Source organism: Arachis duranensis, unplaced genomic scaffold (assembly GCF_000817695.3).
Source record: "Arachis duranensis cultivar V14167 unplaced genomic scaffold, aradu.V14167.gnm2.J7QH unplaced_Scaffold_232527, whole genome shotgun sequence".
Lineage (NCBI taxonomy): Eukaryota > Viridiplantae > Streptophyta > Magnoliopsida > Fabales > Fabaceae > Arachis > Arachis duranensis.
Window position 1 is genome coordinate 1,437,563 of NW_026264853.1, and position 14,212 is coordinate 1,451,774.

At 35.5% G+C, this 14,212-nt stretch overlaps 2 protein-coding genes across 2 annotated transcripts; one reads left to right on the plus strand and one right to left on the minus strand.

The window, feature by feature from the left end:
- Nucleotides 1-10,621: 10,621 nt before the first annotated feature.
- Nucleotides 10,622-12,387, plus strand: LOC107461762 (capsanthin/capsorubin synthase, chromoplastic). The gene has a single exon (XM_016080325.3). The coding sequence runs from the start codon at nucleotides 10,770-10,772 to the stop codon at nucleotides 12,270-12,272; it is 1,503 nt and encodes a 500-aa protein (XP_015935811.1). The 5' UTR covers nucleotides 10,622-10,769; the 3' UTR covers nucleotides 12,273-12,387.
- A 483-nt stretch (nucleotides 12,388-12,870) lies between these two features.
- Nucleotides 12,871-14,083, minus strand: LOC110274831 (uncharacterized). Its single transcript, XM_021130151.1, has 3 exons — nucleotides 14,051-14,083; nucleotides 13,625-13,717; nucleotides 12,871-13,182 (listed from the first exon to the last, which is right to left on the minus strand). The coding sequence occupies exons 1-3, from the start codon at nucleotides 14,081-14,083 to the stop codon at nucleotides 12,871-12,873; spliced, it is 438 nt and encodes a 145-aa protein (XP_020985810.1).
- Between the last annotated feature and the right edge of the window lie 129 nt (nucleotides 14,084-14,212).

The following is a 14,212-nucleotide window of genomic DNA, read 5'->3' on the forward strand; positions in this document are numbered from 1 at the left end:
TGGGGGAATCTTTGATAGATCCAGGACATAAACAATGGAGTGCAACCAGCGATGTCCGTGACGCCCCGCTGAGCCGCTAAAGATAGGGACTGATACGTCTAGGGGTGGCAAACGGGCCTAAACCCGCCGGGCCGGTCCGCGTAACCCGCTAAAAAAGGCGGGCTGGGCTGGAAAATCGGAACCGCCAAATAGCAAAAGCCCGCCTAACCCGCACCGCTTAAACCGCGGGTTTTGACGGGTTTTGGCGGGGCGGGGCGGGCTTCCCCGCCGGGCTAAGGTTTTTTTTAGTGAAGGGGTATTTTTACAATTTTTTCCTAAAATCTAACTTCCCCCAACCTAACTTACAAGAGTATGAAGATAAAAATTGAGTGTTTTGAATTATGTTTATGTTATTTTGGGGGCGGGCTTTCCCGCTTGCCACCCCTAGATACGTCCAGGCTAGCACAGCCGATCCCCACAAAAACACCATACACTCCGTAAAGTCCTGGAGCAGCGACAGTCAACGAAGGTGTACCAGATTGTTGGACTTGTCGGTCATCAGATACCCTCCGATCAGTAACATGATATAACACCTAGTATACTATCAGAGGATCTCGAGATCGTCTGTCTGGGGCATCTGGCGAACACGATCCCGTAGCCACACGAGTTTCAGCGTGAACAACTCCTTCCTCTGAGCCACTTGTTGTGCTGCTACGGGAGGCCTGACACCGAGGAGCTGCTCCACCAATGCCCACGTCTCTATGCCGTACCACCTATCAAAGTCACGAAGGCACCCCCACGAGGTTACCGTGTGCACGTAGGCCCAGGTGGTACACCACGTCCTGGAGGCTGATAATGACCTCACCCTACAGGAGATGGAATGTGTGTGTCTCTGGACGCCATCGCTCCACCAGTGCCGAAATCAGGGAGTTGTCAAAAGTAAAATTCCTGAGTGGCACGATGTTGCCGAATCCGGCCTCGGCCAAATACGGGACGATGGCATCCAGCGGAGGTAAAGTATGGCTAACTCGCCGAGGCAGTAGAAGGCGAGGCCTCTAATTAATGACAAACAAAAATAATATTTAAATTATATACAAAATAAATAACGTAATACAACCAAATAAAGTACTATATTTCTTATAAAATAAAAATAGATAACCTTAATAATAAACACAGTGTTATACTATAATGGCATTACAGTTATAAACACTAACAACATAGTATGGGAATAACAGAGTTCCAAACTGATACCATTGATGTCATACGAACCTAGCCTAAGCGGATACAGTTCTAAATTAACCCTACGGACCTAATTCCTAACCCATATATCAATGTTCCAGATCTACATGAATACTTTAACAATGCCAAAATAAAAATAATTTAACAACCATAACGAAACTAACCTCAAAGTCGGCCACCCCAGCGTAATGTGTCGTCTCATTCAGTCTGTTTATATTCCCGTCATTCCCCACTCGACGCGCCATTACCGCTCGGGTCACAGGTGTAGTCAGAAAGGGTTAAAAGAGAGGAGAAAGATGTCGAGAAAGTAAAACTGGGGCCCGAAAGTCGGCTGTAAACGACTTCCATATATAGGGGTGTCCCCTTGCTTATATTGTTTATAGTATAACCGAGATGACATTGCACGTATCTCGTTTACACTGTAAACAAGATATACACGTATCACGCTTACGTGTCATATCTCGTTTACAGTGTAAACGAGATAAACAAAAAAAATTTATTTCGGTAATTTCTCTCAAATTTATTTATTTTGGTAAATTTAATATTTATTTTATTTATAAAAATAAAAAAATCCTTGAAAAATGACTTGTGGGGTAAATGTTTTAATTAGAAATTTTAGTTTCAACCTAATTAACTATGTTTGAACGTTAGATAATGACATGCACTAAATTTTGAGTTTGATGTAATATTCATATCTAATATTATAAAAAATCTAAAAAATCATTAAAATTTATTATTTTTTACAAATATTTTTAATTTAATAATTTAATAATATATTTTTATTCTATATTTTTAAATATTAATAACTAACTGCTAACCAAAAATAATAAATTATACCGATCTATAATAATTTTGGACTAAATTAATGGAGGTTTGTTGGTATTATTTTGTATACGGGAATTTATGGACGCAGAAAAAAAATTATAATTGATACTGAGTAGTGGTAATTAATGATTTACAAAATAATTAGCTCATGGAAAAAGTAACAGAGTTGAAAGATCGCATTTTTTTTATATGAAGTATGTTAGTTGCTAATTTGCAGGAGATTAGTAGTGGTTTGAAGTTTGATAGATATGTTTCTGACTTAACATGAAGTCAGAGCATGCATGTACTTCGGCAGGAATTTGAAATGCATGAACTTCGGCGGCAAAGGATTTTCTTTAAAGATGACTTCTGAGAAGAACATATATATAGAGGCCATAGTCAATTGATTTACGATAATATTATACTCATATAGTGATGGCCAGGTTACATGTCAGATTCACTCTACTTTCCCCTCACCTGAGATAGGAGGAGACATGCATATTTCGATACCAACTTCATGTTATTACATTATTTATTATTTATTTACTTATTTCAACTATGCTTATTGCTCTCTCATATGGATAGGGGTGGAGAATGTATAAAAAAATTAACTTCTTTGTAAAAGTTATATTTAGATATTTAATTGTTTAAAATTGTTTTTACTCTTTCGAATTTAAGAATTACATGAATAAAATTGTAGAGAGTAAATTGGAGATATGATATGATGTTGCTGTTATCCTTCTATTTTGAGTTTCTAATATCTCGATGACGGGAGTGTTTTTATAAGGATTCTGACGCTCAAATTAGCATAAGTCACAATAGAAACTAAATTAGAGATCATACATACCTTAATGCACCTATTTAAAATAGTGCATATATTATGAGATTATGAATTTTTTTTTATGGGATTGTTCTTTTCATAAAATACTCTCATCATAAAATACTTTAATATCTCATTGTATCTTTTTTCATATAATGTTCTTAGGTCTTTATATAGTTAATACTATAACATTTTCTTTTAATAGTAGAATAATAATTACAATGTAACAATTAATTTCATAAATTGAGTTATTAGACATTAAAACGAATTATGAAAAATTAATATCCTCTTTATAATATATTTTTTAAAATTTAAGAAAATATTTAATTTTCAAACCGTTTTATAGAATTTTTTATACTTTTAAAGTTAATTTTTAGTATTAGACTTATAAAAATATTTTAATACATTAATTATATACTATTTTATCAACAAAAATATTTGATTAAGTCTCAACTATTTTAACAGTTATATAAAATCAGGCATTATATCATTAATGAATGTTGTAAGGTTGAAACTCTGTGATTAGACATAAATTCATGCTGATTTAGGGAATGAGTTCGGGAAATTTGACGTGAATTCAGTGGTAAGAAATGCGATATATTAAATTATTTTTTTACTTTAATTCATGACAATTATAAAAAAATTTTATAACCTATAAATTTAGCTTAACAAAATATATAATTCAGTTATAATTTTAGTCTTTATTAATTCAATTATAATTTTAGTCTTTATTATTTTATCTTATTTTTACTTTTATCTTTTATAAACAATGCTTTATATTTATTTAGTTTTACTTTCATAATTCAATTAATCAAGAAATACAAAGTACAACATTCTTCATTTTTTTTTATTCTTTCATAATTTTATCATAGTATCATAACTCATCTTGAACTCTACTGACATTCATAGATAAACCAACCAATTCAGATTGTAAAACCCCTTCAACCTCCCCTCCTACAATGAATAATCAACCTTCCAATTTAGCTCAAAACAATCTTTTTTGAATTGCCGAGCTACCTCCCTACTCTATCCTAGGTCAAGGAAAAGAGCACACCAACATCTTCATCATGAGCCTCTTTTGGACATCTCGTCAGTCTAACACTTTTTCTTTCATGCCATTTCTTCCAATAAAGAAACTCGTCCTTCAAACTAATTTGGGCTTTTGTCATGTCCAACTACTCATTATCTTTGCTATTTCAGTACTTTTTCTATTGTTAACAATTTTTCAAATCGAGATTCATTCTTGAACACCTGAAATCTTGAATCATTGATTCTGGTGCCACAGATCATATTGCATCAAATTTGTCTTGGTTCATTTCTTACACATAAATTTCTTCTATTATTGTTCATTTACCAAATGGTTCTCAAATTACTGTTTCTTATAGAGGCATTGTTCAATTTTTACCATCTTTTGTTCTTCATGATTCAACTTTAATATTATCTCCATCTCAAAAATTACTTTAGCAATAAAGAGTGTACTCACTTTTTCATCTTCTTCTTGCACCCTACAGAGCAACAATTTCGGAATGATTGGTTTGGACAGAATGAGAGAGGGATTATACGTCCTTGAACCCAATTTCGGTAAAAATTTATCCACTACACATTCCATAAATTCCATCCAATCCCCACTCGTTACACCTTCAAATATATGACATTTTTGTTTAGGACACCTTTTTGGACAAGAACTTAATCATTTACATAAATATTTTATTTTTATTTCTATGCATCTTGATGAGGCTTGTGAAGTTTGTCATCTTTCTAAGCAAAAAAAACTTTCATTTTCTCAAAGTTTTAACAAAGCCAATGCAAGTTTTGATTTATTACATTTTGATATTTGAGGTCCGTTTCGACAAAATTCTATTCATAATCATAAATATTTTTTACTATTGTTAATGATTTTAGTCGCTTTACATGGGTTATTTTATTAAAATCAAAAGAAAAAGTAAAAAATCATGTAAAAAATTTTATTACTTTAATTGAAACATAATTCAACTCTAAAGTCAAAACTATTCGTTTCGATAATCGACCAAAATTTATTTTACATGATTTTTATGTTTCAAAGGGCATTACTCATCAACGTAGTTGTGTTGAAACTCCTCAACAAAATGGAAGGGTAGAATGCAAGGTTCAACATATTTTAAATATAGCTCGTGATCTTATGTTTCAATGTAATTTACCATAATCTTTTTGGTCTTATATTGTTAAACATGCTGTTTATTTACTTAACAGAGTTCCATCATCCGCAATTAATTTTAAAACACCATTTGAGATTTTATTTAATCATCTACTAAATTATCATGACCTTAAAATTTTTGGATGCTTATGTTTTGTTTCTACCATAATGGCAAACAGATCAAAATATTATCCAAGAGCCAAAAAGGCTGTGTTTATTAGTTTTTGTTCATACCCTGGGTCGAGCTGTCCGACCCGGGATGCTCTACTGACAACTCGACCGACCTCTTCAGGTCAGGGCAATCCGACCTCTTCTCAAAGAGCTTGGTCAAATCACCAGGAAAGCCCAAAAAGGGCCCAAACGGAGGACCACGCCCCAAATTCTAAGGCAGCCCAAAGCCTACAGAGAGAAGGGCGGTTCCTTTGAAGATAAGATGACCTCACTTGAAGATAAGATAAAGATAAGATAACTAACTTATCTTATCTAAAAAGGTCACTCCACACTTCTATAAATACACTGGAGTACCCAGGTATAACTCATACTCTAATTCTACTAAAAACCTGTTTAAAACCCTTGCTAACTTAAGTATCGGAGCCTCTTGCAGGTACCACCACCCTCCGGTGACAAAGGATTAGCAGCATTGGCAGTCCAACAAGTCGGACGCGGCAGCTCCGGCCACCACCTACACGCCGGACACGTCATCTCCGACCAGCACAGTAGATCTCGACCGAGATCGACCTACAGTTTCAGGTAACCCTCGGAACAGTTTTCAACATGATTTTAAAGGATATATTGTTGATGTTTTAGAAGATGAAAGAATTGAGATTTCTAGAAACGTGATTTTTTATGAAATGATCTTGTCTTTAGCCATAAAAAATGTCCAATTTCATACACTTAACCTAACATTATCAAACACACATTCTCAAAAATAAGATTCAGTTAGTCTTCCAGTTGGACCTTCACCCATACCCATTGACCCACTTCCATCTAATTCTTTTTTTTCTCCGACAACCCCTCCTTCATCCTCACTGTCGTGTCCTAACCAACTTGAACCCATGACCCCCGAATCCATTTTAAGTCGTACAACCTCCCCTCTTTTTGTAATAGACATTAACCCACCATCACCTCTTCATCCCACGTCATCTTTCTCGCCACCTAAGCAACCCCGTCCTCGTCATTCTGACTGACTTCACCGACCTCCAGCATATCTCTCTAATTACTTGTGTAATTCCTCTCTCACCTCCATGAATCTCTCTCCCTCAAAATGTCATTATTTTCTGTCTTCATTTATGTCTTTTTCTTCTCTTTCATCTTTCATCATACATTTCTTTTATCTCTACATTCTGATATTGAGTCAATGTGTTTTAAGGGCGCCAATCAACACTCTAATTGGCGTAGTTCTATGAAAGATGAGCTGTATATTCTTGAGTTGAACAAAACTTGACATCTTGTTGATTGCCTTGCAGGCGTTAAGCCGGTTGGCTGTAAATGGGTCTATTGCATCAAACGCAAAAGGGTTTACTCAATGTTGATTTCTTGGAAACCTTCTCCCCTGTTGTCAAGCCTGCTACCATCAGATTAGTTTTGGCGTTGACCTCTATGAAGTATTGGCTCATACATTAGTTGGATGTCAATAATACTTCCTTACATGAGGATATTTCTGAGGATGTTTATATGACTCTGCCACCCGAATCTACATCTCCTCGACCGAATCAATGCTGCAAGCTGCTGAAGTAATTGTATGATTTACGATAATCTAGTCGTATGTGGTATGACAAATTTTCTCATCTTGTGCTATCTCATGGATATCAGCAGACCTTATCTGATTATAGTCTATTTTTTAAATTCACTGGTACTTAAATTTCTATCCTTCTAGTCTATGTTGACGACATTGTTCTCATTGGTAATTCTATTTCTGAACTTGCTGTCATTAAATCTATTTTGCACCAACACTTCCGAATTAAAAACTTGGGTCCATTAAAATATTTTTTGGGTATTGAGGTTGCTCAATCAGCGAAAAAATTTGCTTATCTCAGAGAAAATATTGTCTTGATCTTTTGGAGGATTCGGGTTTATTAGGTGCTAAACTTGCCTCTGTTCCAATGGATAGTATCACAAGACTATGTCAAGACAAAAATTTCTTATCTATCTCACCACTACTCGACCATACATCATGTATGCCACTCAACAATTAAGTCAATTTATGGCATTTTCTACTGAATCTCATCTTCAAACTACCAACCATGTGTTACGATATCTGAAAACTAGCCCTGGCAAAGGACCTTTTTCTTCTAAGAGAATCAGAAATTCAACTTCTCGGCTTCAGTTACTCTGATTGGATCGGATGTCCTGACACTTGACGACCTTTAACAAGCTATTATTTCTTCTTAGATAGTTCTTTAGTCTTTTGGAAGACCAAGAAACAAACTACCATTGTCCGCTCATCTACTGAAGCAGAATATCATCCACTTGCCAACACAACTTATGAACTTCAATGGATACTGAATGTGTTATCATTTTTATGCATTTCTCCTATCCGCCCACCAGTTTTATATTGTGATAATCTGAGTGCTCTTCATATTGCTACTTACCCGATTTTTAATGAACGGACTAAACATTTAAAGGTTGATTATCACTTGATTCAACAAAAAGCTTAAGTTGAAGTGATAAAATTTCTCAACAAGTCCTTGTCTTCTCAATTCTTCCATCTTAATTCCAATAAATTTGATGTTTTTGACATCTTTTATCTTCCAGTTTGCGAGACGCATTAAACCATTCTTCCATTTTAACTCATGATAACAATAAAAAAAATTTATAACTCACAAATTTAACTAAACAGAATACATAAATTCAGTTACTTTCATAATTTTATCACGATAAAAATTAGAATTATTATTAGACCATGCAAAAAAATATAGTCATGTGGATTTTAAACATAAAAATTCACTAATTCTAAACGGTGCGAATTAATTTGATACGAGAAAGAATAAACAACGAAACTGATTTACTTGCAAAATGAGGTGTTTGGATAAATTCAAACTATATCGAATTACTGACTCTAAATAACGATCTTTTTCGAATTTTTTGTATTGATATTATCTATTAAAAACCATAGTGCTCTTTTTTTTCTTTAGTTATTAAGAAAAAATAATCATTAATCTAGAAAGAGTTTAACTGGTATATATATTTGTTATCTTTAGTAAGATTTTGGATTCTAAATGTAAAATATTTATGTAAAATTTGAATAGGATTGTGCATAAAATTTAGTGGAATTAGTCTTTAGATATAACAATTAATTGAAAAAAAACATTTGCATAAATTTTATATTGAACTCCGTTAGGAGAACAATTAAAAAATTTTGACAATGCGTATAATAGGAGACTACAATAAATTAAAAAATAAAAAATACTTCCTAAATTCCAATAATAAAAAAATTTTATTCTTCCATTTTAAATTTAAATCATCTTCTATTTACGGTCAAATTCTAGCGGTGCCTGATTCCCTAAAAATTAATTAATATTGTTTAAAGAAAAATATAGGATACTAATATATTATCTACTAATTTATTATCAATAATAATTAATTATTATATTTTAAATATATATAAAAAAATACATCTAAAAAATATGTATTTATAAATACACTTCTATTAACACAACCATAAAATTATGGTACTTAATCACAGTGCAGATAAATGCGTTTCACTGTAATTTGCAGCTTCTTCAGAATGTTGGTTGGGGGGCTAAGATTATAGCACAACTTTAGCATACGAGACATGAAAGTAATAAATCTCAACAAAAAGGCTCTAAGAACTAGTCAGATAGAGTGCTACTTCCTCAAACAAGATTTCTCAGGAAATTTGGTATGTCGGTTATAGACTTATAGTCATAGGTTATAGATTTACAGCTATAGAAATTAGAAAGGTCTTATCCTTATTTGCAAGTTGTTGAAAAACAAAACGAAAAAGATTTGGGTTGACTTAAAATTTTCAGAGATTGATCCTACTCAGGAGTCATCTATTTTTAGTATATAGCTGTCTCCAGTCTGGAAGTGTTCTATGACGCAATCATCTAGGACTCAATCTCTTGTCATGATCCTTGTTTGAAAAAGGAAGGCACTTCTGTTTTCTCCTTATTGAACAAATAGTTGACTGCTTGACTAATTATCTTCAAGGTCTTTTCTGAAAAGTTAAAACTAAAAATGTACCTTAGCAATTGGAATTTATCATTATTCTAGTTAATTACTCACGCCACTGTGGAATAATCTAGTTAAACTCAAATTCCCTCTACCTTTTTATGTGGATCATTAATACAATTTCTTTTTTTTACCATAAATAGATATGAAGAAGAAACAAAAACATAAACAAAATCAATATAATTTGATTACAATTTATTTGTTTTCTTCCCCAGTAAGTACTTTCTGCTTAAAATGCCATGATACGAGTTGTTACTACATAATTATCTCTGAAAGAATGTTGGTGAGCTAGCAGACAATTTATAACCCTTTCTTTGAAAGGTTCCAGTTCATTTTAAGGAGAATGATTGTTTCCAAAGGAGGGATGGAAAGAAAGCCTTTACTGGCTAAGTGACTAGAGTGTTTACATAATATATCCATGGAAAATAATTATATTTTGCTTTATAAACATGCTTCTGATTAGGCTGTTGGATTTCAAATTTTATGGATGCCATAATGTATTTGACTTAATTATTGTCTCCTTTCCATTCTGTTAATTTGATCTGTAGTATGATGGTGGAATGAGTAGTGATAGGGAGCCAATGGCTTAAGTGTACAATGTGTACAATCTTTGATCTATGAATAAAATGAACATCACCCATACTATCCAAAATAACCATCCGAATAACAGGAATAATAAACATCTCATGTCATAAAACCACTCATCCCAAAAATTTAAGCTGATTTTGGGATTCACCAAAGATCGAACTCTTGATTTTTTTTTCGGATCTAGAACTCTAATACCATATCATGAATCCACTCATCCGAAAAGCGTTAACCTGACAGGACAATATAACACTAATGATCATATCTCTAATACTTCCTATACTTTCTCATATAAGGTGACCGAATTGAGCTCCTTGTTAATAAGATAGGAACAATGCAAGACAATGCGTTTCACTGCAGGAAACACTTCGAATCTCTTTTGATGGAAAATGTCGGATTCTCTTTTCAACCCCCCCCCCTCTCTCTTCCTCATGATAGCTGAAGATGGGAGGTTGGTTGGTTAAGTGGACTGTTGGACAAGGAAGTGCAACCTTTGCATCAAGAGTGGACAACGATTTATTTATTTTTGATGGGGAAGAATGGAGGATTGAATACTTTTTTTGCTTCAAATGTCCTATTTAATAGATGTGAATAATATACAACACACACAAACACACACACACATTTTTATGTGAATTGGTGTATACTATAATCGCACTAGAAGAGTTGGAAGTAGATAATACCAAAGAAAAAAGAAATGAAGACGTATAAGATTAATTGCATTACTTTACTCATCTGTCGTTTTGGCTTGCCGACTGACCTATAAGTTATAATATTCCCGCAAAGTAACCGACTCCATTTTAAAACTTGCGCCAAAATGGATGTGGATGCATAAGTTAGGGGAGTTATCTCTATGATACCTCTTTGTCTGTATATGGTTGATGTTCCCATCTTCCAATTGCCATTTGCCAAACTCTCTTTCCTAAACGCTTCTCCCTTTCTCCTTAGTTTCTTTGGAGTTCTCTCCTTCTAAGCATGGTTACGACAACTGTTACGTTGTTTACCCCACCACCACCTACCAAAGCCACACTTTCCTCATTTCCCCTCCCAAAAACTCATTACACATCAAGTTCATCATGTTCTTCAACTTCAAGAAAGTTCAGAGTCAGGGCCTACAGCAACACCAGCAAGTTTGGAAATTTCCTCCACTTGAAGCCTGCCCATCAACCTGAACCCTTGGATTTTGATCTCCCATGGTGCCATCCTTCTGATCGATCTCATTTTGACGTGATCATCATTGGTTCTGGCCCTGCAGGCACTCGCCTAGCAGAGCAAGTTTCCCGCTATGGAATTAAGGTTTGTTGTGTTGATCCTGACCCTCTCTCCATGTGGCCTAACAATTATGGTGTGTGGGTGGATGAGTTTGAGAGTATTGATCTTGAGGATTGCTTGGATAAAACATGGCCGATGGCCTGTGTTTATATTAATGAAAGAAAGACCAAGTATTTGGACCGTCGTTATGGCCGAGTTAGTAGGAAGAAGCTTAAGCAGAAGTTGATTGAAGGGTGTGTCTCCAATGGGGTTAAATTTCACAAGGGAAAGGTATGGCAAATTCAGCATCAGGAGTTTGAGTCAACAGTTCTCTGTGATGATGGCACAGAACTGAGAGGGAGTTTAATTATTGATGCTAGTGGATTTGCAAGTACTTTTGTAGAGTATGATAAGGCGAGGAACCATGGTTTTCAGATTGCTCATGGGATTCTGGCTGAGGTAGATGATCACCCTTTTGATTTGGACAAGATGGTTTTGATGGATTGGAGGGATTCCCATATGGGGAATGAGCCTTACTTGAGAGCTAACAATTCCAAGTTTCCTACTTTCTTGTATGCAATGCCTTTCAGTTCCAATCTGATATTTCTTGAGGAAACTTCCCTTGTTAGCCGTCCGGTTTTGTCTTACATGGAGGTGAAGAAGAGGATGGTTGCAAGGCTAAGGCACTTGGGAATCAAAGTGAACAAGATATTGGAGGATGAGAAGTGTTTGATTCCAATGGGGGGACCTCTTCCTAGGATCCCTCAGAATGTGATGGCCATTGGCGGCACTTCAGGGATAGTACACCCTTCAACAGGGTACATGGTGGCTCGAACAATGGCCGTTGCACCATGTGTAGCCACAGCCATAGCAGAGTGCCTTGGCTCAACCAGAATGATCAGGGGGAAACAGCTCTATGCTAAGATTTGGAATAGCATGTGGCCAATTGAGAGCAAGCTCAACAGGCAATTCTACTCGTTTGGAATGGAGACTCTGTTGAAGCTTGACTTGAATGGATCCAGGCGTTTCTTTGATGCATTTTTTGACTTGAAACCTTACTATTGGCAAGGGTTCCTCTCTTCAAGATTGAATCTAAAGGAACTCGCTTGGTTAAGCATTTCACTCTTTGGACATGCTTCAAACCGTTCCAGGTTTGACATCGTAACCAAGTGTCCAGCACCATTGGCTAAAATGATGGGCAATATTGCCTTGGAATACATTGGATGATGCAAGGTTGTGAAACATGTACCATAATCAATGTATTTTCATATCTTAGTCGTAGCTGAAGTTGGATATTGATTTGTCGAACTTTGTTCCAAAATAATTTAGCTGTTGGAAATTATTTCAGATTTGTTGAATGTGAAACAGACATGCATCCACATCACAACCTATGCAAAGAAAGTTTGATTCTTTTGACCGCAAGTGTGCCTTTTTCTAATAGTGATAGTGTTCTTTATGCATAGGATAGGCTTAATCCTGTTTTCTCCTATAACGAAGTTCTAAATAAAAGAAATATTAGATTAATTACCTTACATTATATAGATGCATCTATAAACAACACGAATAATTTTGAAACTAGTGCATTGCTACAACTAACTACAGCCTGAAGAGAAAAAGAACAAAAGGAAGCATGAAACAAGAAAATGGCACATATACCACAGAAACAGAAAGAAAATGTAGCACAGCAAAAAATTGATGGTGGGCTAGATAATGGGGTGGTTGAAATTTCATAGGCGAGTAGTGAAAACGCTGAGGATGGTCATGCTTTGGTGGTAAGGTGTGATTTGGTTTGGTTGGTGAAATCTGAGGTACTGTTGGAGGGGCCTTAAGCACTGGCGGATTCTGGTGAGTGATTCTCTGAGCTGGTGCTGGTGCATGCGCCTCTCTTCCAAGCTTTGTCGTCGAGGAAGGTGTTGAGAGCAAGAGTTGGTGGGGTTGGGAGGGAGGAGGCAGTGGTGGCGGATATACTCTTGGAGTTGGTCAATGAGGCAGAAGAGGCGGTTGACGTGGCGGCGGCATTGGGGGTTGGGGTGGTGGAGGTGGAGATGTGTGAGCCAGGTGGAGTGGCGGAGGTGGCGGAGGGCCACCGAGATGCGGTGGAGGGGGAAGTAAGAGGATGAGGGTGGGTGGCGTGTCCCTGAGGTAATAACCATTATGAGTGTGTTAGGAACATGGGCAGGAAGAAAAGTAAGACTAACATTTAGCCATATATAGAGGGGAGTTAGATAATTGTTTGAGGTACTCATTTTGTATTGTATAGTAAGGTAACACATTTTTTTCTTAATATTTTTAAAGAAATATGTATGGATTTTATAATGTAGGGGATAAATAAGTACAAATAATATATCTAAGAGTGAAGCATTGACAGTGGCATGTGTGAGAGTGAGATAGAAAGATATGGGTGTGATGGTGGTAAGTGTCAACTTCAGCTGCGGCAAAGTGGTGGGATGGAAATAATATGTGTCTGTCTTGATTGAAGGCGAGGACTGAATTTATGGCAGTGCTAACTTTGGGGCCTCATTCATGGTTGGCACTTACCACTTAAAAACACTGGTTTTGGTTTGTGTCCGTGTGCTGACGCTGCTCTGCTGCTTCTTTTCGGCTTTTCCTTGTTGGTTTATGCACTTGTCACTCCTTTCGTCGTACCCTTTCAAATTTGAACGATCTTTTTTCTAATCAACATTTTTTATATTTATGGATAAATGAATAAGTGCCCAATTAAGTCACTCTTTGCATAAATCTACAATTTTTAGTGAACAATCAAGCCAAAGACAGCGTTTGTTTAGTATGTTGAGCCACAATCAAGAGATAAATACCCAAAATTTATGTATTACATAAGTCATAAGATATGGGGAGACTAAAATATAAACATAAGAGATAAGACACATTTTTTTTTGACATTTTTATCTCTAATAAATTTGAAAATTCCAACATTTGCCCTATATTCTCTCCCTTCTCCCTCATCCCCTTCCCTACTTCCTTCCTCCTTTAGTCGTTCATCCTACTGTATTTCCCTTCTGCTTCTTCTGCATTGCCATTTTCTTTTGTTGCATCACTTTTTTGTTTTCTTCTTCTCTTCCGCCACTTCTCTACTTTTGTCACACCGCCTCTTCTTCCTCTTTTTAGCAACTATTCTTGCCTGAAAACCTTCTTTTTTTAATATTTTT

Excerpts from the sequence above, each read along its gene's own strand:
- LOC107461762 (XM_016080325.3), top strand. The coding sequence starts at position 10,770 with ATGGTTACGACAACTGTTACGTTGTTTACCCCACCACCACCTACCAAA.
- LOC110274831 (XM_021130151.1), bottom strand. The coding sequence starts at position 14,083 with ATGGCAATGCAGAAGAAGCAGAAGGGAAATACA. Across the intron at positions 13,718-14,050 it reads AGAAGCAGAAGGGAAATACA|AAAAAAGATCGTTCAAATTT; the intron begins GTAGGATGAACG and ends AATGTTGATTAG. Across the intron at positions 13,183-13,624 it reads AAAAGAAGCAGCAGAGCAGC|GGACACGCCACCCACCCTCA; the intron begins GTCAGCACACGG and ends TTATTACCTCAG.